We start from the raw sequence: 27920 nt of genomic DNA, 5'->3' as shown, positions 1-27920 counted from the left end.
CACACCCTCTGCAGTACAGTGAAGATGAGCTAAATGGCACAAACAAAGGATACTTCAGTTCTCCACAACAACATAAGCTCATAGTCTCTGCTTTATGGATGTCCAGCGTGCCGAAGATGAACCAAGAATCAACCAGAGAAGGGTAGAGAAAAAGCTCAGTCTCTACTTCATACAAAAAATGCTACTGAAGCAACTCCGCAATAATCCTTTCTCTTATGACGTCAAGTTGGTTACCTTATCGAGAACGATGCTATATTTGGTTTAGTTTGAAAAAGGAAGGTATTAATTAAACAAATACACACAACAGAGGGATTGCTAAACTGTCCCTCCAGATAGGTGACGAGTCAGCTATCGGTAAAAAAGTCCGATTCTCAGCTGAAAGAATAGAGTAATATACACAACAAAAATAAAGAAAAAAAGAAAGGGAAAAAGAGGGTAGGCAAAATTTTCAGTAACTGTCATTATGGTTGTTGTGACAACGTACTCATTGAAATTTCTGATGTTGTGGCAGCGTTTACATCTTGAAACTTCTCTAGTTCTCGAGCAATTTGAATATCACCAGGCATGAAATACTCGGTCAGTGCCTTGGCTGTAAAACGTGGAACCATCCCTGCTACTATGATGCCGAGTAAGCACAGCCAAAATAATCCAGTCCCCATTATGTGAAAGATGGCCCTGAAATGATTGAGGCATCAGAACTCATACAAGCAAACCTTGAAAAGTTTCAACATTGAATATAAAAATGCATCCTATGGTGTCTTTCTTTCTGCAACATTGAGTTTGTTATGGCATTATGACGTGTGTTTCTTGTTTCAAGAATGCAGTCATTATAGAGATCCCAACAGCGTCTCGATTGAGACCAGAATTTACCATACCATATGCAATCCTACAAAATATAAAATTATGCAACATAAGATTGAAAGATTAATGGAGAACATACCAGTAACCCGGTAGCATCCATATGGAATCTATGATGATGACGCATATAAATGTTGCAACAATGCAGCCCCATATAGATGCATGTGTGAGCCAGTTCCACCGGTACACATCCATAGCTAAGTGAATGTTTACTAGAATTACCACAGCAAGTGTCCACAAGTCTCCTAGGCAGGATCCATCAATGGTACTATGTCTGTATGCAGCATAAGGGATAAAGAATATGGCAGCACTTTGCCAAACGGTATCCATGACAGTGAGGATAAACAACTTCAGGTTGTATCTTTCGTCCCTCTGCCCTGCCATATAGAGCTGGGGGTACTTTATCAGTGTCTTCCTGCTAAGATCCTTGTCAAGGACTCCAACAATGATGGTTGGCAGAGCGGTGTAGACCACAGAATATAAAACACTACTCCATTCAGTTATCGAAGTTGTCAAGGTGTAAGCAGTATATAGCACATACCTGTAGTACAAAAACTATTGGTTAGGCATATTAACTCGAAGACAAAGAAGAGGGAGGGAAAAATGAATCTGCTGCACTCTGCTACTTTGCTGGCAATGCAACAAATGTTCCAAATTTTCTGATCAAAACATGACCAAATTAACTTATGAATAGTATATGTGTAATTATCATACACATGTATATAGATGTCTTTATACACATGCACATACAGAATCCACTAAACCAAAAAAGTCAAAGCATGGAAGTTGTTTAACTTTGCACCTTTTTAGCATTCCTTAGCAGTTAGCAGTTGGTTAACTTTGCAAGTCCATGATATATATACTATTTTCAGCATTCCTCTGTCCTGTCAATCTTACTGCATTTATGATAGTGATATATTTGGTGATATTCAGTGCCGAACAGAACATTCATGGCAATGTCGACTACTAAAAGAATGGCTTTTCCAAATGCTTTAATAATACATTTCAAGATACAGAATTGAAAGATATTGAACCAAATCATATACATACACCACTATCTACATTAAATGAAATTACTTTAAGACTTGCGAATTCAGCTGATGTAGCATATGAGTTCCAACCTACAATTGAAGCATCAGATTTAATAGTTTTTGCTCTCATTCTGTTAATAAACCTACATGTGCAAAAACTTCTTAAATATATGAAAAGAAAATATACTAATGAGCTCCATCAAGTGTACATGATAATGCTCACCAAAATAGAACGAAGACAAACACGGAATTTCTGTAGAAGTTGTACAGGATCATGTAGGCCATCCTCTGGTAATTCCAATGTCCATGGACCAACAAAAGGGGCACTAGGAATCTGAACTGTCCCATGGCAAAATCTGAGGCCATAACAGCTTGCCTTCCCTCCTGGCCGCTTAAGCCAATCCCAACATCAGCCATTTGGATCATTGAGACATCATTTGCACCTGATATTACATACTAGTATATTTAATCCACAATAAGGAATTTATTTCCTAAAGGTTCCTGAAGATTAGCAACCTTATATGGGTTTTAAAATGTAAGTATTCAGATAAGAAACTTACCATCTCCGATTGCAAGGGTCATATCATCTGTTCGGTTCTTGATAAGAGCAACTATTCCAGCCTTTTGCAATGGTGCCACACGGCAGCACAAGACAACATCACAGACAGTGGCCACTTTAAACAGCTGCACCATTAAGAACAAGAAGTAAAATAAACATGAATCCTAAAACAAGGCCTTAAAGAACTTGTTTAAAGTGTTAAATAGATCTGTGCAGGACCTCTTCTTCCAATTCTGTCTCCAGAACATAGACGAGGCTGGTACCATCAATGATCAAAGCCAGAAGACTCCTAGCAGATCCTGCACCCGTCAACACATTTCCAGGGGCTGCAAGTTTGCTGGACATGGCAACTGCATCTTGTAGGCTCTTTTTACAGGATTCTCTGGACTTGCTGTTTATCACAATCTGAGTCATTTCACTCGTCAGAAGCTTACAAGAAAAGCCAATGGAAATGGCAGTTTCTTGCTTATCTCCTGTCAAAACCCAAACCTTGATGCCAGCTTGCCTCATGGATTCTATGGCTTCCGGTACACCTTTTTGTAGCTTATCTTCAATCCCAGAGGCTCCCAATATTTGGAGATCTCTTTCAACATGAGATGCAACTGCTCGTAGAAACCTTCCCCTGCTGATCAAAGCTGTACTTGCATTCTCATAGGCAGACTGCCACTCCTCAAATTCATTTATACTTAAATCACGGATGCCGATGACCAGTGTCCTCAGGCCCAAAGATGAATAGGCCCGAAGATTTGTCTCAGTTGCACAAATAATATCCAAATCAATGCCTTTTTGTATGACCCCCAACATTGAATTGTCCGCACCTTTCACAAATAGTTTTACCGTCTTATCAGGACAACCAATTATAACTGACATCCTCTTCCGGTCACTATCAAATTCATGAAGACCCAAAACATCAAATCTGCAATTCAATTATTACAGACAAAGAAACAAAAAACGATGAGTTCCTGGTATTCGACAGGTTGCTAGACTGCATAAAATTTAATGCAACACTGGGTTTCGATTTAATCACTCTGGAACTGATCAAGTCAATTTAAGTCTATGTTTTCTAACTTTCCATAATTTTCAAAAGAGTTCCTCATATTGGTTTAAAGACTATGATGAGTAGAAGTGACATTTAGCAGTCCTTTTCCGGGCATTGATTAACTTAGAAAAATGTTAAGTTGTTAGGACTTAAAATTTAGAAGATACTTTTAAGTATTTCGGCCAAAAAGATGAGAGAGACTCCAGAGTTTCTGAGTTAAAGGTTCTGAACTAAATGAACAAAGGAACCATATTAAGTAAAGAAGATGGATGTTGGCCTAGATCAAAAAACTTAAACCACCAGAACAACCTATGAAGTTAGTGATAATGAATCACATGAACATTTTTTATCGCACTGAATCATAGCAATGACTCTACAAGCAAAGAAAATTCAAATTTGCAAACAGACAGCAGAAGAATACCTTTGTCTATGCCCAAGTACATCAATGACTATGTGTCCAGACGTGCGCTCAATAAGCAAAAAACCATAGGAAGCAGCTGCATAAACAAGCGCCTGCTCATCAGGAGACTCACCCTGATAATCTATGAGCATCTGTTTAGGATCGGAAGTCTCCACAACCAGAGGAACAATAGTATTGCAGCATGCCAAAGCCAGAAAGAATTCATGAGCTCGTTTTCCTTGCTCGGTGTCACCTTTACTTCTCAGTAGATCGACTAGCTCGGGGTCTGTTTTAACCAACATTTTTGGCTTCCAACACTGGTCATCAACGTCTAGCAAAACAGATCAACAAAAGATGGTATCCTATTAAGCAAAAAGCACCAACCAAGTGATTAACAAGTCATAAAAAAAAGGCCATGGTACCTAAGACAGGATGAACTTTGTCATTGCCCTGCGGAGGAGCAATGCCACCACTATAATCTATCCCTCCAATGCTTGCACACAGAAACTCCATCTTGTTCTCTGTTAAAGTCCCTGTCTTGTCCGAAAACACATACTTTATCTGCCCAAGGTCCTCGTTTATATTCAGAGCCCGGCACTGAAACCTCGAGTTCGAGCTCTCATCATATAAATTGGTATCCCCACTCATGAAATAGGCCTGCCCAAGCCTGACCATCTCCATCGAGATATAGAGCGAAATGGGAATCATAATCTGGAACACGATCACTGACATAAGGAAAGTAAAGAACACCTGCATCCCGATCCCGTAGTAGTTGTAGTTCTTCTCGTCACCGTCAGAGTAATCCTTCTTCCGAAAGAATTGCGAGAGCTCCAAATCACCCCTGTGGTCTCCCAACCAAAGCCCATTACAAACGGACACCACGGAACACAGCACGATCAGAAGCGCGGAGAGCAGCAGCGTTTCCCTGTTCATGTGGGTCTCCAAGCGGCTCCGCTTCGAGGGCGCACCGGAACTATTGAGCATGACCTTGGTGTCGCACCCGGCGTACACCACGACGCCGATGGCCCATGCGGTGTTCTTGAGCTCGCAGCCACGGAGGATGATGTTGGAAGGACCGAGCGAGACCCGTTTCCCGTCGACCTCCATGTTGCCGAGGAAACCGTAGATGTTGCGGTTGGGCCGCTCGCAGCGGATGAAGTTGGCTGCGACGAACGGGTGGGCGTCGGGGGCGCGGGACATGGTCTCCTGCTTGGCGTAGCGGGTCTTGAGGTTGGACTCGCCGTCGAGGTTGATGGTCTGCACGTAGGCGACGCCGGTGGGGTCGCCGGTGGCAAGTAGGACCATGTCGCAGGGGATTGTATCGTCGGCAAGCACCTTGAGGACCTCGCCCACGCGGACGTCCTTCCACCGCTTGGGCCGGAACCGGCCAGTTGGGAGGTCGAGGACGGAGGCGGCGCGGTTGTTCTCGATGCGGTCGGCGCGGTGGCGGCGCCAGTCCTCGTAGGCGTCCTTGACGGCGGTGACGAGGAGGACGAAGGCGAGGGGGAGGACGGAGGCGCCACGGCCGAAGACGGCGAGCTGGGGCAGCTGGTTGAGGACGGCGATAACGAGGAAGTATACGTAGGCGAGGCGGTGGAACTGCTCGAAGAGGTTGCGGGGGAGGAAGGTAAGGGGGGAATACTTGGCGGTGCGGATCGCGTTGCCGGAGAGCTCCAGGCGAGGGTCGGTGCGGTCGGGGTCGCCCACGAGGACCATCCGGGAGTCGGCATCCGTGAGCTCCCGCTGCGAGGTCGCGAAACGCTCCGACTCGGCGCATGATCCGTGGCGGATCCGCGGGGGGAGGGGGAAGGGGACGGTGTTCTCGAGGGAGGACTGTGACCGGGAGGAGGCGGGGGGAGGGAAGGAGTCCAGGCGGAGCGGGGGCTCGGAGATGGGCTTGGGGAGGTGGGAAGAGGGAGGAGGAGGGGGAGGAGGGCATGACTCCTCGTCTTCCAACGTGGTCGGCCCTTGACGAGCCATCGTCGCCTTCTTTCTCCTCTTCCCTCCTCTCCTCTCCTCTCCTCTCCTCTCTTCTCCTTTTTTTCTCAGAGGGGAATTGAAGCCATGGCTACCATTTTGGGCGAGTATGATTTGTCGATCACCTCCGGAAGGAGGGAGAAGGGGGAGGGGGAGAGGGAGGGGGACTTGATTTGGGTGGGTGGGTGGGTGGATGGAAGCAAGGGAAGAGGCAGGGGAGAAGGTCAATGGGCATCGGCTGACTTGGAAAAACGGTTTTCCTTTTCTGGCACCGGGAGGAGCCTTTTTACGTATCTACCCTTCTCACTCACATATTACTACGATATTCAAATCACCATCGCACCCTTTCCATAAAACTCCCTCCCTCTCTCTCTCTCTCTCTCTCTCTCTCTCTCACACACACACAATATCTTTATAATATGGTCACAAGCGCATCAATAATATGCAACAATAATATCTTTACGATATGATCAGTCACAAGGGAATGCACACGTATATAATTGTGACACGTAATTGATGGAATGCATGGAGGCTGTGGTTCCAGGAAGGTCATTTTTATTTAGGGATGAAGACCGCTGAGGCTGTCCCTTCTCGATTTGAGGGGGTTATTACCTGCAAATCCTATTCGGAGGAGATCGGCGGACGACCGAAGGGTTTCTTCTCTCTTTCTTACATTGTCTTTTTCGTTATTCTATGAGCCAGCATTAGACCGGTAGCTCGGGTTGACTCGACTCATGTTTAACTCGATTTTTTTTTATGATGAACTTAACTAAATTCATAATTCTTCTCGATAGTCGATGTCTCACGTTTGACATTTGAAATTTTTTTTTTATTTTTTCATTTTTTTTTTTGTTTATCGATTGTCATTCATCGTTAGAGTTGACTTTGATTCGATTCGAATTAGATTAATAATTTGATAATTCTGAATCAAATCGAGGGATAATTTTAAGAAGAATAAATTTTGTAAAGATATTTGATTTGTAAATTTTTGCTCGATGGCAAAATCACAAGTTTTGAAAAAGTGAGTAAAATTTTATAAAATGAATGACAAAAGATCCTAAGATTTTTAAATAATATTTCTAAATGGATTCCTTGATTAGAATTTTGAATATAAATAATAAATATCTAATTTTATTATCAATAATGTAGGGAAAATAAATTTATATCCATAATATTGAAATATTTATAAAAAAATTAGGTATTTTGAAAGTTTTAATGATACTTCTCATACTTTGTCTAATGTTACATCTTATTATTATTATTATTATTATTATTATTATTATTATTATTATTATTATTATTATTATTATTATTATTATTATTATTATTGAACACTAAATTAATTAATTATTTTCTTAATATTGAGTTCTATTTTTTATGGTTTGTATGATTATTTGGATCCTTATTATGATTGTTTACATTTAAATTTGGATATTAATAAAAACAAAGGAAGTTAAAAACAAAATGATCATTGACTTATACGACCAATGTGACTTATAACTAACCCAATTTTATCACTTTATGGATCAAATTAGTGAACATAATAGAAATAATAGAGAGGACAATAACAAAAGAAACTTAGGGGTTCAATAGGCTCCAACTCTGAGTTTGGTATTTATGTAACCGAGTTTGGCTGCACTGTCATTCTACAATTTATATTTCTTTAGCCAAAACGTTATTTAATAACTTTCTAATTTTATCAATTATTATTAAATAAAATTTAATAACTTCGATACTAACAGTAGTTATGGAATGAACTTTCAACACTATGGAATTAGTTAAGATTCATATATATATTGATGATTTGACCAAAGCAAAACAAAGAAGCCAATAGATTATTGTAAAGGCATAAATACTTGTTTGATATGCCAACTAAAGGAATAATCAGGACATCTAGCATTGGTAGTGATTGATGTAAATTATAAGGGATTACTTTATTTATATTGTTGTGTATAAAAATACATTTACTTTGATGGACATTATAAAATAAAATTATGATTGTTTTACTACTATAATTTTTTCTTAAATAAAGATTTAAAAATTTTAAAAAGATAATTTTGATTGGAAATTAGAACCATTAGTTCCACATAACTAGAATCGAAACCTCTTCGATTCTAGTTATGAAACTATAATCATAATTATTGATTCTAAAATCGAGGGGTTAGAGATATATTAAGTTTCTTAGTCATAATAATTATCATTCACGTCGTCCTATTTGGATATCTTGAATACTCTTTCATGAATAAATTATCAAAAAAAAAAAATTTAGTAGAGAGTTTCATGAAGCCAAAATAAGTGTACTTCAATGATCATTCATAGAAGTCCTTTTATTTTTATCTTAAGCTATAAAAAGGGGTCAAAATCATTAAATTCCACCTCATTATAGTGAAGCACTCGCGCATCAATTAGAACTCAACCAATAATGCCCATAAAATGGAACATATGCAACTCATAGAAAAGCTCGATAGAAACCCAAACGAATTGGCGTAGGAAACGATGCACAGCATATGGAACCCACACAAATCAGTAATATACAACACAACAAGACTACATGACATGTGAGTGCTAAGACACCATTTCCTCTATTGCTTAGCTTTCGTCATTCCTATCTTATTCTCCCAATTAATTACCTCTGATTTATTAGATCCAATCTGAATCTGAAGCAATAAAGTATAGATCACTGTCATGAGAGGAGGCGATGGCTTTTGCGACAATCACTAGCGACATCTTCCATCAAAAGACAATTATTGTTTGCATCGTTCCCACCCAATTACTATATGCTTCCACATGGTAGCATCGCCGTGTTTTCCTCCCTGTCCTACTTCGGTTCCTTCACATTTCTCCATGAGGGATTGGCTCCGTGTTCTCGATTTCTAATCGAGTCCTTTCGATTCTCTTCGCCAACTGCCTCAAAATTTAGGACGATTACGTGAGAAAGCTTTTGTTTTTATTTTTTTTTTTCAAAATATATTTTGATGGTGTCATGGATACCGTCGATTGATAGGTCAACACGATTAGTCTACTACCGAAGATGCAGGCTCACCCATGTGCATTTTCTTGACTGACGTGGGAGACTTGATGGGATGAGATCGTGTTGGCTATCCGATCAAAAGTTATTTTATTGACAAAAACCCAATTCGGGAGGACTGGGTAGGCGGTCTAAGGTCTTCCTAGTTGTAAGATTCCTCCCTAGGATTGGATCGACTAGACATCCTTAGGTGAAGGGTTGTCTTGTGGCTGTGCCATGATAGCGAGGTCACCTCCTGACCATCAATTATCTTGTATTACAGGTTGACGCCAGAGTTTGCCCAGCGTAGCCCCTCCGATGCTTAAGTCGGCTCAGCTAAGGGGAGAAGATAATAATGTAAGCTATATGATTGAGTTAGTGTATAAAGAGTCCCCCCTCATTGTAAGTTGATGGGTTCTTTTTTATACCTGATCCTTGGATCTTCTGGTTGGCCTAGGATAAGATTAGGTGAACCGCCTAATCAATTTCTGATCTTAATAATGTGGGGAAATTATTACCAACGGGTACATCGGGACACATTGCGACGTCATTTTGGGACTAGTGACTTGGAGCCCTACTTAGATGTCGACTTCGATGGCAAATGAGTTGGCGTAGGATAAAAATTGTTCATATCATATTATTTATTTATTTTTCCTCAAATGATATCTCTGTTTTGAATAATACCAAAAATATAGTAATCCTAAAAAATAGAAAGGAAGAGAGGAAAATATGATACTAGTTCCTATTGTATATGGACGTTACTAGATTTTTATATCAGATTATCCTATATATCATATAAGAATTTTTCTGGATGATATCGAAAGATAAGTATAGTAAATATAATATATTATTATTTGGAATCCTAGTATTAAATTTTTTTCTATAATAATAATATATTATAATTTTTTATGCTTGCATAAAAATATACTTAAAAATACAGTAAATAATATAAATTAATTTATAATCTCAATTATAACCATTTGAAGATTAAAAATTTAATATCATAACGATCTACAAGCAAAAAACAATGAAAGAGACACAAAAAAAGATACCGCTTGTCATGTTGTTTTAATAGTTTTACTATATTATAGTACACCTTACGGTTAATCTCTATAATATTTTTTAAAATTAATGAAAAAAATCATAAGAGCTTGTAAGGATATTTTTGATATTATTCAAAACAAGAACAATAAAAAATGGATTGCTTCACGATGTTACCAAAAATATCTCTTATCATTCCAGTAAAATCAAATTTTGATTTGTTATAGGATTTTAGTCATCACAAAAAAAATACCATAAAATCTAGATAAATAATACAAATTAACTTACAACCTCAATTATATCAATTTGAAGGTTAAGAATTTAGTATCATAATAGTTTACAAACAAAAACAATCAAAGAGATAGAAAAAAGATATCGCTTTCCATGTTTTCTTAATAGTCTTGTAATATTTTTGGCACTTCAATAAAAAATAATTTAATATTATTAAAGAATACTATAAATGAGCCATTTGATTCATATAATGTTTTCAAAATTGATTAAAAAAATCATTGGGGCTTTAATTCCTTTGGCCCAACATGATTATTGGTTCTTTAATTATTTTTCCTACTCAAAATACAGATTAAATCATAAACACTTATCAATTGATTTCATCATCAAAATCTGAGATTCAAAACATCAACACCTTTTGAGAGAAAAAGTATAATTAAAAATAAATATTTTTAGAAAAATCATCCAAAAATTTATACAATTCAGTAGCAATAACGAATGCAATTAATAGCCAACAAAAAAAAATATCGTACTCGTCGGTAGCAATAATGGAAGTAAGTGCTTTAAAAATCCCCGCTACTGCTGGAGATGGCACTGTAAACAAGTCAACAATAGCATGCCGGTGATCTGACTTCAAATGAATCAAATCCATGAATGCCAACACAGAGGCAACGATGCCGATCACGACTTCCCCTAGAAAATGTCAGTCAAAGGAACAGTCGGTGGCAATAATGGATTTAACCAGTGCCAGCCGGAAAGAAACATGGAGGCTACTAAGATACACCAAGGCTCAGAGGAAGTGTTCTTAGCAATTGGGCCATTTCTTCCTGAAGCACTACGATCCATTCGACCTCGGTCCTCTTCTCTCCCCATGGCAATCGCTGATGCTCGCACCCGTATCGTCGATCCAAGCTGTGCTGCGTACAGGATGCCGAGAAGCGATCTGTCAAGGATGCAGCTCTTCGCAAGAGCCTTTAGTCGGACGATCTCAAGCACAATCTTATAGGATGATGAACGATTTACTTGAGGCGTCACAGCCGTTTCTTGTCCCTCCCCAATCCTCTTTGATATTATAATTGATAAGGTATATTTTGGGTCCAAGACACATCATAATCGATTCCACGTTGCGCTACAGTCGAGTCAGCAAGGGAAGCACCCCGACACGCCAAGTCAGAATTCGTACAAAGACGTTGTTCGGTATGTCCCGTCCCAGAAGCTTAGGACGACATCGTCTGGCGCCATTTCGCGCGTCCCGGGACGACGGTCACGCAAAGGTACCGTCTCATCCCTCGAGGATTGGTCGCCACGCCAAACCCATGTACGACCGACCCTCGTACAGTATTATAAATGCCTCTAACCGATATCCGGTCAAGGAGAGAGGATAAAAAATACAAAACGACCACTGACTTGCTCGTTGGAGAGGCCAAAGTCGGTAATCACCTAACAAAGGTCATTCTTGCAGGAAAGCAGCCACCCTCAAACCATGAGCATCCCAACCTTATAAGTCATCGATCGACGTCCCCACAGCGAGCTATCAATCGACGATCGGATCGAGAGACGCTGATCAACACCCCGTCGTGAGGACCCGACTGATCTTGACATCCAGCTCAGCCGACCGAAGACTCCCGACATCGACCCGTGGACTAGGCCGTACTAACTCATCAACCACGGCACATCAGTTCACCAACAATAATATTAAATTATATGATTCTGATTTAATTTTGATTATAGTTAGTTATCAAAGTATATGATAAGATTCCTTAAACGATTATCAAATGAACTTTTTTAAATTATTTATCTTAGACTTTAAAATTATAATTTTTTTTATCTTCCCTTAATCATATGAACCAATTAATGAAATATTATAAATCTTCTTTTATTTTTCATTTATTCCTAATTTATCGTTTATAGTAGTTTTATAAAAAAAATTAAAGACAAGAAAACTTAAGTTTAGTTCTCTTTACATAATTCAATGATAGTACCCCTCATATAATAGAATTTTCATTGGATGATATCAAAAATATATATCCTAAATCTAATATATTATTATTTGATTTCAATCCTAACATTAATTTTTTTTACTTAACAATAACATATTCTATTTGAAGAGATGGTAGAGAAGAAGAATAGATTATATTTGAAGGAGTGGACTACACTTGACAAATCATTAATGATCGAAAGACAATGTCGAAGATAGATGAATCAAAGATTCACGAGAGATACTGAGAAAAGGCAATGGTAGCAGCATTTTAGAATCAGTGAAGAAGATGTCTCTGTGCTAAATAAGTCTACAATGATCTGAGAGGGTTGTTCTTGATGATGTTGTGGGAGAAATTGCGGTGCCTTGATGCTTCATGTCTCCCGACCACTGCCAACACAACCTGAATTCACGAGCGAACATCTAAGCCTGCAGATACAAAACCATTCCAATTCTTCCATTGAGGTACTGCCCAAAACTGTTGGTAGGCTGCAGCAATTGTATGTTCTCAAACTATCAGACTGTTCTCACCTCCTAACATTGCCCATTTCTATTGACAAACTGTGAACTCGAAGCAATCTCCAAAGCTTTCGGCTTCTTCACCTAACAAGTTGTTTCGAGCTTCTATCACTACCCAAATCCATTAGAGGTTATGTGAGATGAAACACGTTTAAGGGGGAAGAATATTGGAATTAAATTTGTCAAAAAAAAATTCATTGTATCAAGAGTTGAAACACATTAAAGGTACGAAGAAATTGACTATTAATTTTTTAAAAAAAAATCTTTTAAAAAAGATATTCATATTAAATATAATGAATGTAATATATGATAGATTATATAAACAATTATAAAACATCAAAAAAATTTAAGTAAAACATAAAATATTTTTTTACTTCATTCTTGCGTTTGAGAGGTGGAAGCGTGATAATTGATTGAATGAATGTGTGTAATCTCTCTCTCTCTCGTTCAACAACAAGTGGAGGTGGGGAAGGGATTTTAATTGAATGCATAGAGAGAGAGAGAGAGAGAGAGAGAGAGTATTACCATTCGATCCGTGGCAGTGGGAAACAAAACAAAACAAGGATATCCACTGTGTTTCCTCAGAAAAGATTAAGGATATGTGCTGTGGAAAACAACTGCTACCAAACAAGGATCACAGACATCATATTAGAGTTATAAGCACCACCTCATCAATCACAATCATCATGTATGTCTCCCAATTCTCCGTCCACTGCTGTTCATCTCCTGAGTAACTTACCATTTCATGGATCTAACCATCCATCTCGCATATTTATTTGATCTGCTGTTGATCTCCTATTTATTTCCTCTCTTTTAGGCTTTCAGTGATCCGCTTATACTGATGGAAAGCATGCTAATTGTGTCTTCCTCTTTTTCGTCCCTTCCCAAATGAAATCTGCAGTTCCTTCCACATATATAGATAGGCTTTCACTGCAAGATTACTTTAGGTTTCTGTACTATAAGCAAGTACAGTTGGAAACCTCTGTCAGTGAAAAGAGTTTGTGGAGGAAGAAGAATATGACTTCCAATTATAAGATTTTTTTGCCAACAGGAGCTTTTGTAGCTTAATTTATGTTCTCCCGGTTAAAAGCACCCAACACCTTAAACTAATCAACCATTTCAATTCAATTATGCTCTTAATCTTAATTAATGAACACATGCCAACTAAAAAGAGTGAAATGTGGTGTATGACCATCATGAGTGCACTCTTCAAAACTCAATTAAAATAACCTCGCATATCTCTTATCATGTGAGCATGGTGAGGTTGTATGTCCTGTTGGAAAGCACACCTTTTGATCAATGATTTAACTCCTGCAGAATCCTAATCTGAAATATTAGTCTAAGCATTAATCTTCATAGATATTGAGGCACTTTGTGTTAGTGTGTTGACATCAATGATTGAAGGGGTCAGCACATGGTATGCAAACTCTTCATCTCAACTCATTACTCCAGCAAAATTTTCATAAATAAACATTTGTTGTATTTTTATATTTATTAACAATATTATCTTTCATGTTTTGTTAGAAAGCTAAGACAACAAAAAGTTAGCTAGAGATGACATTTATATTATTAGTTATGAAAGAAAATATGATAAAATACCAGTAGATGATGATGAAGCAAGAGCCTGAGTCATTGTCTGTATCACTCAAATCTTATTATTATTATTATTATGGTTCTTATTAATTTTTTTCTTAATCTTATTTTTTTATTAAGAATATATTTTTTTCATTATAGTAACAAATGAAGAATTCGAAGGCACAACATTCTCAACTCACAATAATTGATATTCCATTAAGTGAAAATATCGTTTCTCAAGTATTAGGACCAGAGAGATGCGATGCTATGACATAGAGCCATCTATTATCATGATTTTTAATCGTAGAAATAGAGCTTGCTATAATTGAAATTATAAAAGCACATAAATAAAAATCGTAGCTTGAAACAAGCATCCAAAATTACAACTTTTTGTTAAGACCAGCTATTATATGTTGAATTTTTCCCACATCCAAGATTGTGAAATATCTCTGGAAGTGTTAAGAGGGTTATGATGGGTGAGATTGAAATTGAAGATTGTGTCTTTTCTCCTTCGTTTTGATGATCTTAACGATATCGGGTGGTCTTGACTTAAAAGGAGTAGGAAGCATAGAGGTTAATCAAAAAAATCTTAACTCTAATTTTATATAAGTTAGATTTAAAAAATATTATTATTATTATTATTAATTTTTTTTGATATGTTGATCTAGATATTATGCTTTTTGAATTGATTAGTGTGGATCTTTAAGATTTCTTCTTCTATTTATTTTTATTTTTATTTTTTTGAAAGTTATCTGAATATCTAGTTGTCATATGTTATTAATTTAGAGAGAGTAATATTGTACTCTCATCATTTTATAGCGTAAGATTGATCTGATTTACTCGTGGTTATTTTCCTTAACGCCGTAGGATTTTTCACGTAAATCTTATCTCTTGATTTACTTAGTATAATATCACTAATCTGATTCACTATATTATTAGATTATTTATAATACATTTGATGTTAAAGTATACATTATTTGATTCGCATAAAGAGAAAAAAAATTCTAGTGTTTGTCACTTCCATAGATTCAAGATTCTATATCTAATTTTTTTCTCATTAGAGCCGAAAAAATTGTATGATCAAATATTCAACAAAATGATGCAAATTAAAAGAATAATGAATCAAAAGTATTTTCTCTTCAAAAGGTATAAAAATAGATAAAATACACACCAAGGAAAGATGATTGAAATAGATAAGTATTTTGATATTTTAGTGGGATAAGAAATCCTAGTACAAGAAAGAACTCTCATAAAGGAAGAAATCCTAGTTTGATTCCTTTATAAATATCTCATGTATCTTTATGTTTTGATGGAAGGAGAGAGCATGAAGTTAAGAATATTTTTGGTGCTCCTGAATTTCTCTCTAGGATATCCGGAATGGATACTCTTTAAGGCCTTTAGAGAGCATGAGAGAAAAAAAATATAAATTTTTCAGGGTTCATATGAAAATGTCTATAGGAAAATATGTGTTGATAACTTACGATCTTGTAGTTGATCTCATATATTAAAAATTTTAATTTTCTTCATGTTTATAGGTAAAATTTATCAAATTAAATTAATCTTATTATTTTTTGATACATTATTTGATTACTAATATCTGAATATAGTTTTTAAATTTTTTTCTACTCACCACCACCACCATTTAAGGATACTAAGACCCTGCATACTCTGAATTATACACCACCAGAACACTAATTGTGCTTATACAAACAAAAGAAGACATCGAAAACAAACTAGATTGTGTTATGTTGTGATTGTATTGGTACATGTAACCTTTCTTGACATCCCACAGTCTGCAATTTTATATTGAGGATTGTGATTCTTGATGAGTGCAAACACATCTGAAATAATTTGAGAAGGTTCATTCACCTTCACCTTCTAATGTTGAAGTATGGCCCAACTCTATCTCGTTAGGAGTCTCCCAATTTGTCAGGTTGGAGAAGAGAAGCTGCAAGAGATTTTTAACTGTTCTCCATCTTTGTAAGTCCAAAATAGGCTAATGCAGGGCTTATATAGGGTTAATCTATGCAGCTCATCTTCCAAAACAAGCAACTATATCATAGGAATATGTCTATATATATATATCTACTTCAATATTGCATATGATGTTTCAGCAACAATGCTGATTACAGACACCCTTAAAAACCATGGAGATGACATGAAAGAAAAAACCTTCATGGGCGGGTGACCAACCTGCAGTTGTTCACCTCAGCCACTCCCACCGATCAAGCAAGACTAGCACAGCATCAACCCAGTCTCTCTTCTCTAATAATCCTAGAAAGACCCCACTTCGAGCCACCCCTTGTGGTGCTGTCTCTCCTCTGCCGCCATATAGTAGACAGGAAGAGATTGTAAACAAAAGGAAAAGAAAGAAAGAAAGAAAGAACAATACAGGACATCAGATCAGTAAAACCATGGACATCCTGAGGGCCATTTCAAAAGAGAGCCCGTCCATGGCTCCACAGCATGCTTAACACTTGCTTAATTAGACCACTACTGGAGTTAAGAGGAAGCTGTGTTGTTGCTGTCTTTGTCACTCCGGAGTAGCTCAAAACTGGGCGCCGGAGTAGGTCTGGCCGAAGCTCCAGTTGGGTGGCGCGACGTTCGCCGACGTAACGCTGTGGCCGTCGCTGGTGGTGACCGTGAAAGAGAGGGACTGGCCGTCCAGGCAGCTGTTACTCTGCCAGTTTTGTCCCCAGTTGCGGCTCATCGGCTGCCACCCGGTCCTCGACCCCTTGATGGACACCGCCACCACGTCCCCAGCACCACCAACGTTGGTGATCAGGACCAAGTTGAAGTAGGAGTGGCCGTTGATCGTGAACCTGATGCCCCCCTTCTTCGCACAAGGAACTCTGTACTCAAGCCATTCGATTTGCTTCAGAACTCAGAGCCTTTCAGGTTTCTGAGCAGAGGAGAGAGAGAGAGAGAGAGAGTAGTTGCAGTAACCGGTAGCTGCTCTTTTCTTACCTTCTGTACTGAACAGGAACAATGCCTGCTTTGTATTGCGCGATGCGTTGGAAAACCGGCTGAGAGAGATCGAAGTGCTGCCGGGGAGGGTTGCACCATCCGCCATTGTCGCTGGGGAGAGCGTTGTTGGGCGGGCAGAAGTTGGTCGCAGTGACAATGATCGACCCCTGGAGACACCATCCATTGTCACTCCCGCACATGATCTCAAAACAAGCTCCACAGCTCTGGCCATTGTTGAACAGAGCAGTGCTCAGCGCCGCAGTGTCGGTACCATAACCTTGGCTGTAGAGGTTCCCATACCCACAGGCTCCTCCTGCCATACGTTGGGTCAAACGGAACAAAGATTAGCACAGGTTTGCATGATGAAACAAGATAAAAGACAGATGTGGTTCGCATGCCTACCCATAGTCCCAGACGCATCACTACCTCCATAGAAGGTAGCATGTGCACTAGACCATCCGCCACTGTATCCACGAGCAGCTCCGAACATGATGAGAAGGGCAAACAGGGAGAGTCCAGGAAACTCCATAGTGGAGAGATGAGAGCAGGGGTGGGAACCTAAGTACACCAACAAAGGTTAAGCAATGGAAAAGAAGCCCGGTGAAGAAGGCCTGAGGAAGGTCCTGCGTACTTATAGATCAAAGTGGAGGGGATCGAAAGGAGAGAAGAGGATTAAAAGAAACCCTCAAAAGATGCTCAAATGGACCGGTGGAGGAATAGTATATTAACAGCTAACCGAAACTGAGCTACACAGTAACATATTCTTTTTCTTTGCCTTGCTCTGCTAACACTTTCTTATTACTATCTTGACTTTGACCTACTGCTTAGCTCGAACCAACTTCGAGGTGCAAGTCGAGCAAGGTTCTTGTAACTTGTAACTCACTGCAAGAGATGACACACACACACATTGAAGGAAGTCAGTGGTAGATTCTCCCTGGAGTAAATGGACAGAGCAGATACAGGATTTAAAGTGAAAGGGAACGGTGGCTGGAGCTCCTTTGCTGCTTCTCCGAGTTCAGTGTATCTTATCCTCTGCATATAAAACCAGAAGACAGCAAACCCTAGAGGGCAAAAGCACAGTGGATATCTTGATTGTTGCTGTGATTCTTCTGCCATTTGATAGGATTGAATGAACTTTTTTCTTTAGTTTCTTAAAGGTGAGTGATGGGAGTTTTCAGCCACACTGACTCTGAACCCTGACATCCATGCTAGGCCAGCTTTATTTTAAGTTGCCATCACGGTTTGCTGCTACAGTCACCAATTAAATAGCATATCTCAGTTTGGGAGTTCATAATAAGTAGAGAGGGTAGCTTTACAGGGATTTGGTTTGCGCGTGAAGCTCTCCGGTAGGGTAATATATTATCTCTTTCTGATGCTCCATGCACATGGCTATGGCCTCGTCATTTTGACTTGAGCGACTTCTACACTGTTAGTACTCCTTAAGCCATCTCCATTGGGGATTGATTCCTGGACGCAAAATTCGTCACCGAGTTAAGAACATGTCTCCTTACCTCAATTTCAGGATCTAGAGACGATAGAAGAAAGGCTCGTGTGGCTAAACGACAAGCTTAATTGGAGCTAATCCATCTGCGCAGTTCTTCTTTCATTGCCAGTCAAGAAGTGTTTCATTTCAAGTAAAAGATGTGATTATCTTTCTAAAAGATGTTATCTTCTTACTGGGAAGCACAGATCACAAACTTTGATCAGATCACGTAAACTTTGAGACTCTTTTTTCTGTCACCATGTTATATTATTCTCTTCCCTTTTGCCGAGGTATGACCGTGAGAACCACTATCAACTTGGACTATTCTACTTGCTTAACTTCCATGACTTGTGGTCAGTAAACAAATAGATGCTTTCAGGCTTTCACTACTCGAATCAGAGGGTGACATGTTGATTGAAGATCGAAGTTGTTTCATTAAACATTGCTATTCAAAGCTCAGGAACTCAACAGGAAGCAGAATCCTATCTTGTAAAAAGGTTTTGTTCCCATGCCATGGAATAAAACTTTGATGATGAGAATTCCAAGCAACTATTCTCAAATCCATCTCCCTGTTCTTATCTACTGCTATTCAATCTCCACGGAACAATTCTGCTACTGTATAGTCGGTGCATTCCATCCACAACAAGTGACTTGGATTCCTCTTATTCCTTCGTCCCGTGTCCGTAGAGTGGAAGCTGGGTATCTCATGCTGAAGATGTTCCTTTGCCTGCGCTCCATTTGCTGAAAGCTCAAGAAAAGTGGTATTGGGATGAGCGTTGTCAAACATCAGAAAGCCCTCCTCCTCCGTGTTGGAGAGAGACTGCACATGAACTCACATAGCCCAGTTGGAAAGACCGGCAGCAGTTCGAAGAAGGAAGTATATATTCTATTTCAAAGCAGGGGCTCTTTTTTCCTTGCCGTCTTCCATCCATCTCTCTCTCTCTCTCTCTCTCTCTCTCTCTTCCGGTCCACCGCAGTTCGAACGAAGTATGAGATGCAGAACGGCATGAATCATTTCCGAACATTGGCCTCACTCTATATTTGTGAGGCCACAATATACTTTGGCTTTTGATCCCTTCCCTTTCGTTCACAAGTTCAAGCAGGAAGTCGCAAGTAGAAGGCACGACCTAAGCACACAAGTGCAAAGGAAAAAACGAATAGGATTTCTGAGTTCCAAATCTCTCCGAGCATAATTCTCTGCCACATCCGCGAGCTGCTTCTCCTTACTCTTCTATCAGCAAACATGCTTTACATCGTTACATCATGGTCTTGAATTGGTGTAAATTCCTCCTCCTGGTTGATCTCATCCCTGCAGTCTTTATTTATCAGGAAAAAATCACTGCTAGTAATGTTTCCATTCCTTATGCTACTGTACTATATAGCATGCTACCTCCAGTCTGCTATTCCTTTCATCTTCACAGGTCACCATCTTGTTCTCTACGTCAATCTACAAATTGTAGCAGAAGAAATGTTAGTAGCCATCATCACTATTTGATTGAAATTGCATGTTGGTTGTCAGAGCTACAGATAAATCAAACTCATGCAGTAGCATCTATGAAAACAAATCTTTTTAAAATGGCATCAGAATAATTAATATACTCTGTTTTCCAAGAATATACATATATATATATATATATAAGAAAAAATCTTATAAAATCTCCTGTAAGTCATGAAAAGGTAGAAAAATAGTTATTTCAAACATAAGGTAAACACTAAGGGTAAAAGGAAGAAAAAGGAAGAAAAACCGAAGTTTTTCAAAAAATATATTCACACATTCTTAAATAATTATCTGTAAATAATAAAAAAATATTTATTTTCATCATGTAAGATAGTGTACATAGGTACATAAATATTTATATGTACAAGTTTCAATCTTTTTTGTTTTTTGCTCTCCAAGAATAGTTTGAAAAATCTTTTCTATATTATTTTCTAAAAATATAAGATTCATAAATAGTATTTTTATTTTTAATTTTAGATAAATCAACTATTGTATTCTTCTAATTTAATATTTTTAGTTCATCATAATTCAGATAACCATATCTTTTATATCATAATGTGATTCATATAAATAATTTAAAAATAATAACAAAAATATTTTTTTTTTGTCATCCTTATAGTTGTTATTGATTCTTTATTTTTTCATAAATCAAAAATTTTCATAAATAAAATCATAATATTATTTTATCATCAGTTATTATATACTATTGAGAGTTTGTTTTAAACTTGAAATAAACATCACTTCATCGATAATTGTTTTTAGCAGGTTTGGTGTTTAAAGCAATTATTTTTTTTCCTTTCACTTGAACTTTATTATCATTTCTCATCTAAACAGAAGATCTAATTAAACCATCAATATTTTAAAATAAACTTTTGTCCCTTATCATATGATTATTATTCATTATCCGGAGATGAAACATGTCTAGAATATTCTTTATCAAATGTCATAAAAAAATTATCCTTTTTTCACTATTATTATTTCATAATAATTTGCTTAATTTTTATTCTAATAATTTTTTTCACGATGACTATATTTTTTATAGTGAAAGTAGAGAGCAACATTTGAATTTTTATTTTTTAGCAGCAATCCTTTTCAATATATCTAATTCTTTTAGAATAAAAATATTAATGAATTTCTTTGTTACTTTCATTAGAGTTTCTTTGACTCTCATTTGATTGGTATTGTCTTCTGCCTTCAATACTATATCATTGACTTTTATCATTTTGATCTCTCTCTTTTGATTTTTGAATTTTTATCTTAGTATTTCTTTTGATCTATCTTCATTTAAATAACATATTATGAAGTTTAAGATTGATTCACTTTTTGCTCATGAGCTAAAAGCGAGTCTATTAATTCATCAACAAATAATATATTTGTATTTTTAGTTTTGTTTATAATAATAGAAATCATATCAAATGTTGGAGATAAACTTCACAAATTTTTTTCTACCACTATTTAATCTTTTAAGTTTTTACCATAAGATTTGATTAAGTTTACAATAGAAAAATTTAAAAAAAAAAAAACCAATGATAAAATTAGAATATTTCATTAATAGTTTTGAATTCATATTAAAAATTTTAAAACTTCATCTTGTCTGTGCATGTTGATGCCTAGTGAACTTATCTATTGCTTGCTATATAGCACGTAGAGAGCTTTTGTATTTTCTACATATTCTCATTCATTTCATATTTTAATCCTACATATTATATACTCTTATAGCCATCCACATCTCACTACCATTCTGCTTCCCCTTGCTCCACCTCCCAACATAAGCTTTAGATCATTCCAAAAGTCCATATCTTCATTCCAAATATCATCAAGCATGATTAGGTACCTCTTTCGGAAGAGTGTATCCTTGAGGTAATTCTCTCGGTTGATTCCATGTTACAAAAATCAACCTCACGACCTGTTGCATATGCTATATCTCCTACCATCTTCTTCGAGTCAAATTCCACTGATACCTACACCCATGCTCGTAAATCAAAGATGTCATGATCTTTTGACTCTCACATCATTATAGGCCACCAATTCCTGACTGTAGAAAATATGGAGACATCAAATAAGAATTTTGTTATCATTTTATTTTTCTGGTCCCTCCCATCCATAAACTTTTGATTGATCTATCTCCAAGAACGTCTCGCGCTTTCTGATCATCTCTTGTTCGTCAAAACTGGTCTCTTCCTTGAGGTGGTTAACCTCTCCCTCATCCTTTCGACTGGTGAGCCATGCTCTCACGAGATAGGAATGGATTGGAGATGAACAAGATGTTGGCTTCCTAAAGAACTCGTTCAGCCACTGTTTCTTACCAGAAGAAACAGCCTCCATGACATCTTCTGTGATCGATTCCACAGTTTCCACTCTTCACAGATTATCTATTACCTGAGGTTTTGGGAATCTTTGTTTACTCTTAAGCAACAAGTACAGTAAAAGAAGCTGCATCTCCATGGATAGATAAGCTTTCCTTCGGCCACTTGAACACACAATAATTCATTAGGATGGCAGTTCACAGTAACCACATCTCCTGACAAACTTCACGAGAACAAGAGAGAGTATCAAAAGGTAACCAAAATATAAACCACTCATCAGGCTCAAACAAAAAAGGCATGAGCCTGCGTATGCTGCATCTGTGCTACATATCCACAGAAGAGACACCAACAAGGGTGTACAACTACTACACAGGGCAGTTTGGAGAACAATGTAGGTTGATATATAGTTGGAGATGGGACTTCATTGTCCATCTCTTCATCCCCCAGCTGTGACCAAGGCCTTGTCCTCAGAATCCTGGATGAGCCTGTAAGGAGCTGCAGGGATAGTAAGTATTGGGCTGGCGGGAGCTCTGTCTGCCACATCATCAAGAATTGGAGCAAGAACAGGTTTTCTGGTGTAATCGAAGGAGAGATCCTCGTTTGCAGCCAAAGCTAGAAGCTCCGATTGGCCAATGCATCTTTGAATTTATGGATCTGAATGATGCATTAGTAAAGTTCAAATCAGCAATGGTATCAAAGCCGCAATCCAAGCACTAAAGAAGTTAAGAATTTACACCTAGGAATTGGTCATCGGTAGAGAAAAAGAAAAGCCTAAAACAATAACAATTCAAAGATTCATAAGCAAAAATGGAGAAAAGAAGGGTTTCTGAATCTTACAGTTGCATTGGTGCAGCTGAAGCTGCACAGGCGACCATGCGCTCCTCGGTAAAACCTAGAAAAGGGGAGGACATGAACGTTCAAGCTATAACACATGGACTTGTGCTTCTCATGATTTATTCGAAGAAATAGAACACCACGGTTCATCACTGCAAACTGGCAGATCTGCACACAAGACAGAGGGATTTGTTTTTACCAAAACTGTTCAAGAATTAAACAACAATATCACTTCTTTTTTTTTCACATTCGAATCCTTTGAAAAATCATACCTTTGGGTAGAGGACCCTGCAGCCTCCACATCCAGGGGAGAAGAAATCTACAATGACGAGCTTGTCACCTGCGTTCAACAAGGAGTCATGGAGATCCTGTGCCGACTCAATCACCTTCATGTTGGGCTGGAGAGCCTTGTCCCACCATTTCAAAGATTTCCCAATGGGAAGAGTCATTTGCAGTGTCACCCGAAAACGGGATCACTAGAAAGTTCAAACTAACCAGAAATCTACACAACAATCACGGCTTTTTAGGTTCTGCAGAAGATGCGAAAAAGACCAATTATTCCCATGCATAAGCTAACCTATAATCAGAAATATTTTGACTATTGAGAAAGAACGCCAAGGAGAGAAGGGGGGGAAACAAAGGAAAACCACAAATTTTTAGGATTCGCATAAGATCAATGGGAAAAAGACAATTTTCACCTGCAAAAACAAGCCCGAAACTAAAAAGGGGAACTTCAAGAATGAACTTGAAACGAAAAAGATACCTAATTTATATAATAAATTATCAAATATTTACCCATTAATCAGAATAAAAGGGGGAAAGATCGGGATTTTAAGCTTCTACGCACCTGTACGGGGATCAAAGGGAGGTAACCCATCACGGGCCTCCCTCTCGGCGCCCCAGTAACCAACTCTCTGCCATGGAAACTACTACTCTTTGAAGAAGAAGAAGAAGAAGAAGAAGAAGGCCTCAACGGGTCGATCTTCCGCGAGGCACCGCGGCGGAACGCCACAAGAGAAGGGTTCCTCCTCTGCAAAGAAAGCATCAAGGAATCGTGGCCGCCAAATGGCGAAAGGAGACTCCTTCCGGGCAAAACTTCAGCCATGGACTCCAAAGATGCAACCTTTTTCGATCCAGATCGCAAAGCCTAGAGCAAATTAGAGAGGCCAGTCCGAAAGATTCTGGAGGGAATCGAGGGAAGACGGAAGGAATCGAAAAGGCGTGGCAAATAGAAACCGGTTGGTTGCAAAAGGATAAAGAAACGCGCCCGTTTTGGACCTCACCGTTCCGTCCATTTAGTTTCTCATCGTAAATCCTGACCGTTTATGAACATCAGCGGGACCACGATACCCAAAATGGACGGTGGGTATCCGAAAGATTTTTCGGGTGGATATCTTTCGGATAATGGCCTTCGAGAACCACGAAGCGGGGCCCCAATCCCACACCCAAAAGCACAATCCACAGGTCCCAGGCGGGACCCACCGCGGCGCACTTTTTGACCTGTGGATAAGGTGGCCAGCGTGTCGATGGGTAAGAGAGACGTTTCCCTCACCAACCTAAAAGAAGACAACCATACGATCTGAACCGTCGATCTTGCGCCGTGTACGGTCAGAATCATATGGCACAATGTGGGCGCTTTAGAAGAGGAGCATATGTTACCGGAGCTTCACACGCATAGGGTCACCGCATCCGTCCAAATCATTCGGATGGCTCCATAGAGAAAAAGTAGCACGCGTTAATGATGGGCCGGATCCGAAGAAGGGTTAAACCGGATCGAAAGATGCAGCCCATATAAGCTCTGATCGAGACCCAACATGTGAATCCAATGGGTCATCTTAAATTAGCCAGGTGGACTTCACGAATCCTGATGCAAATGGCTTTTAGGGAGATGCTTCTTCATCTCATGGCGAAGGGGAGCAAGTACAAGTGCATTAATTTGACTACAACAGCATGCCTGACCTGCTATCCACTCACTCACTGATCCTTATGTCAACCACCATTTACTGGAGCTGATGGGGTGTCAGTCAGCATGGCTCATCCTATTTTATGGTAAAGGAAGGGACTAATAATGCTACATTGCCCCAAAAAACTAATGGTGGGATAATACAGCCATTCTTTTCACAGCCTTTCCTTGTCATCACACTGAGTGCAGTCTCTGATAGATAGATAGATAGATAGATAGATAGATAGATAGATAGGAGTGGTTGGGCAAACTTCCAGGGTCAGAGAGAGAGAGAGAGAGAGAGAGAGAATCTGTCCCATTCTTCCGGTCTTCTTTTGATTGCTTCCAAACCATCATCACAGTGTAGATGGATGTTTCAGTTCCTTAGTAGCGAAGTACTGAGAACAGTTTTGCTGGTGCAGCAAATCAATTGGCCTGCCCAGCTTTAGCCATGACAATGATCCCATTTTTAATTAACTAATATAATTATTAACTGATTAGAGAGAGGTCTTCCTTAATTAAAAAAAAATGTGTATTAAAGGAATTGAAAGAACATTATTAATCTTTTTCCTTCTTTTTTTTTTTCGTTTATCTGAGTTATTCTTTCTGGGACAAAATTCATCTCACTGCTGTGTCATATCGTGGAGTGGTTGGGAAGGTCGAGTGTGCTGCAGAGTCGCACGTGAACAAAATGCTGCTCCTCTTATTGGGCGAGTCGTGGCTTTCTATGGACCAAGCGATGGTGAGAGAATGTCAACCATATTAGGTCTTTATTTTGACTTTGTGTGAGATTCAATAATTAAGGTATTATGTTGTAATGGAATTGATAAGATAACTCTATTAAACTCCCATTTTTATAAGCAATCGATGGTTCTCTTTTGTCTTTCACTTGTTCTTTTCTTACATAAAATCTTATTTATTAAAAGAGTCCCAAAACACTTGTGGATTCATCCAACAAGTATGTTTGTTCTTGCATGCGATTCAAATATAATTTACCAAAATTATCGGGAAAAACAATATAAAATGACTATGGGCTAATCGTTTTTAGTCAATAAAGAAAAAACAAACCTCTCTTTGTCTTATAAGTCATTTCAACTCATCCATTAACCCTTCTTAGTTAGACTTGACTCGATGGAGACAGAACCCTCCAAACATGCTGTCAACTTGTTATTGCTCCGAATCAAAATCTTCCTATCCATCGAGTCATGGCTTTCCCAACTCGATGAAAGAAGAGTTAGGAAATATGTCCAAAAGGTGGAAAGCCTTTACATGCCAGTAATACCTGTCCAGAATCCAATGTGATTAATGCGACAATGTTTAGGGGATGGAGGCCGGAAAGAAAGCCTCAAGCTTTCAGCTTTCTCGGGAAAGGTAGACAGTCCCCATCACCTACATATGTTTAATGTATGATGGAAAACTACTTCCACTGGCCTTTCTAATGGGAGTGATTCAGGTGGTGTGGGCGCATCATCACCACCTGACATTTGTAATCAACTTCATTTGGTCCCTCTACCCAATTGAAAGCTGCTTGACTATATTGAATCGGTTTCATATCATCTAATTGGAAAATTATACTAAGTGGAATCACATGCTAACATTTTTTTTTTTTACTCTTCTTTTCGTCTTATTTTCTCATCTTGTATTCACGGGAGCCTCGTAACACCTGATAAAGAAATAGAGATAATATAATACTTGAATTATCGAAATTACAATACTCTGATCTATAGGGAAAAGGAAAATTTAGTGGATTCTAGAAATTCTCAGTGCATGAGAAGAATGCTTCTCACACCAGCTGTTCTCACAACCATATCTTAGGACTAAATCCTGATGACACTTGCAGATCAAACGAGGCATCCACAAAGCTGGTAATTAAATATACTATGTTGCAACGTTCTAGAAGTGTTTCCGAGAGTCTTCACAATGACACACGCATTGAAAGTGAAAAAGGTGTGAGAGAGAGAGAGAGAGAGAGAGAGAGAGAGAGAGAAGAGAGAGAGAGAGAGGGTAGGTAGGTTAAAGGCATGTTTAAAGACCTCCAGTTACCAAACCTTATCAACTAGGGGTCGGTGATGTCATGCCACTGTGATGGATGCATCAACGAGGCCACCCCCCCTACGCTCGAAGCTAATCCTCGTGGCTGCTTTGTGTCAAAGGTGGGGGAAGTCGCACATCACTCATGGCTTTAAGACTGGATTAAACTAATGAGAGGCTAGAAATCATGAGGAGAAGACTGTGTCTCATGTGAGCGAAGCATATATGATGGGGGTGCATCCTCATCTCAACTAGAAAGATGGGATCTTTCTTTTGGCCCCATTCTATCCACATCGCTTTCTGCTATCAGAGAAATGTGGCAAGTCCTTCCCATCCTTCTCTCGTCCCATGTTTAGCAGCCTTTCTTTATCAATTTCTTCTTTGGATTCCTTCTGGATAACATACTCTTCGGTAGAAGAAATCTGGGCAACGAAGCTAAGTTTGAAGAAAAACCTCATATTACTTACCATTATAACATTAAAGAGGAAAAGGAAAACAGACAAAATCTCTTGTTTTGCCAGAGAAACTCGCATTCAATGAGGTTCAAGTCTTCTTAAAAGAAGAAACGAGAAAGTAGCTTGTTACAGATACATTTCAGATGCAAGTTATGCTTAAGATGTAACCTATACTGTGCAAGACTGATGTAA

General features: G+C 38.5%; 2 protein-coding genes and 1 pseudogene across 2 annotated transcripts; all 3 read right to left on the bottom strand.

Moving 5' to 3' along the window:
* Positions 1-230: 230 nt before the first annotated feature.
* On the bottom strand, positions 231-6027 carry LOC103984199 (phospholipid-transporting ATPase 1). Its single transcript, XM_009401651.3, has 7 exons — positions 4310-6027; positions 3909-4218; positions 2668-3364; positions 2450-2573; positions 2113-2332; positions 941-1399; positions 231-675 (listed from the first exon to the last, which is right to left on the bottom strand). The coding sequence occupies exons 1-7, from the start codon at positions 5865-5867 to the stop codon at positions 462-464; spliced, it is 3582 nt and encodes a 1193-aa protein (XP_009399926.2). The 5' UTR covers positions 5868-6027; the 3' UTR covers positions 231-461.
* Positions 6028-16269: 10242 nt separating this feature from the next.
* On the bottom strand, positions 16270-17801 carry LOC103984198 (expansin-A15). Its single transcript, XM_009401650.3, has 3 exons — positions 17582-17801; positions 17180-17492; positions 16270-17064 (listed from the first exon to the last, which is right to left on the bottom strand). Exons 1-3 carry the CDS (start codon positions 17706-17708, stop codon positions 16761-16763), a joined length of 744 nt encoding a protein of 247 aa, XP_009399925.1. The 5' UTR covers positions 17709-17801; the 3' UTR covers positions 16270-16760.
* Positions 17802-22710: 4909 nt separating this feature from the next.
* LOC103984196 (thioredoxin-like 1-2, chloroplastic) lies at positions 22711-24287 on the bottom strand (annotated as a pseudogene).
* Between the last annotated feature and the right edge of the window lie 3633 nt (positions 24288-27920).

The sequence above is a fragment of the Musa acuminata genome, chromosome BXJ2-5 (genome assembly GCF_036884655.1).
Source record: "Musa acuminata AAA Group cultivar baxijiao chromosome BXJ2-5, Cavendish_Baxijiao_AAA, whole genome shotgun sequence".
Classification (NCBI taxonomy): Eukaryota; Viridiplantae; Streptophyta; class Magnoliopsida; order Zingiberales; family Musaceae; genus Musa; species Musa acuminata.
The sequence above is the reverse complement of the archived record's forward strand: the minus strand, read 5'-3'. Positions and strand labels throughout refer to the sequence as shown.

Bases quoted from the DNA above. Each gene is read 5' to 3' on its own strand.
- LOC103984199 (XM_009401651.3), bottom strand. From the start codon at position 5,867: ATGGCTCGTCAAGGGCCGACCACGTTGGAAGACGAGGAGTCATGCCCT. The intron at 4,219-4,309 runs GTACCATGGCCT...CTGTTTTGCTAG, and splicing joins CAAAGTTCATCCTGTCTTAG to ACGTTGATGACCAGTGTTGG. The intron at 1,400-2,112 runs GTGAGCATTATC...TTTGTACTACAG, and splicing joins TTTGTCTTCGTTCTATTTTG to GTATGTGCTATATACTGCTT.
- LOC103984198 (XM_009401650.3), bottom strand. From the start codon at position 17,708: ATGGAGTTTCCTGGACTCTCCCTGTTTGCCCTTCTCATCATGTTCGGA. The intron at 17,493-17,581 runs GTAGGCATGCGA...AACGTATGGCAG, and splicing joins TGATGCGTCTGGGACTATGG to GAGGAGCCTGTGGGTATGGG. The intron at 17,065-17,179 runs GTAAGAAAAGAG...GCTTGAGTACAG, and splicing joins GTTCCTGTTCAGTACAGAAG to AGTTCCTTGTGCGAAGAAGG.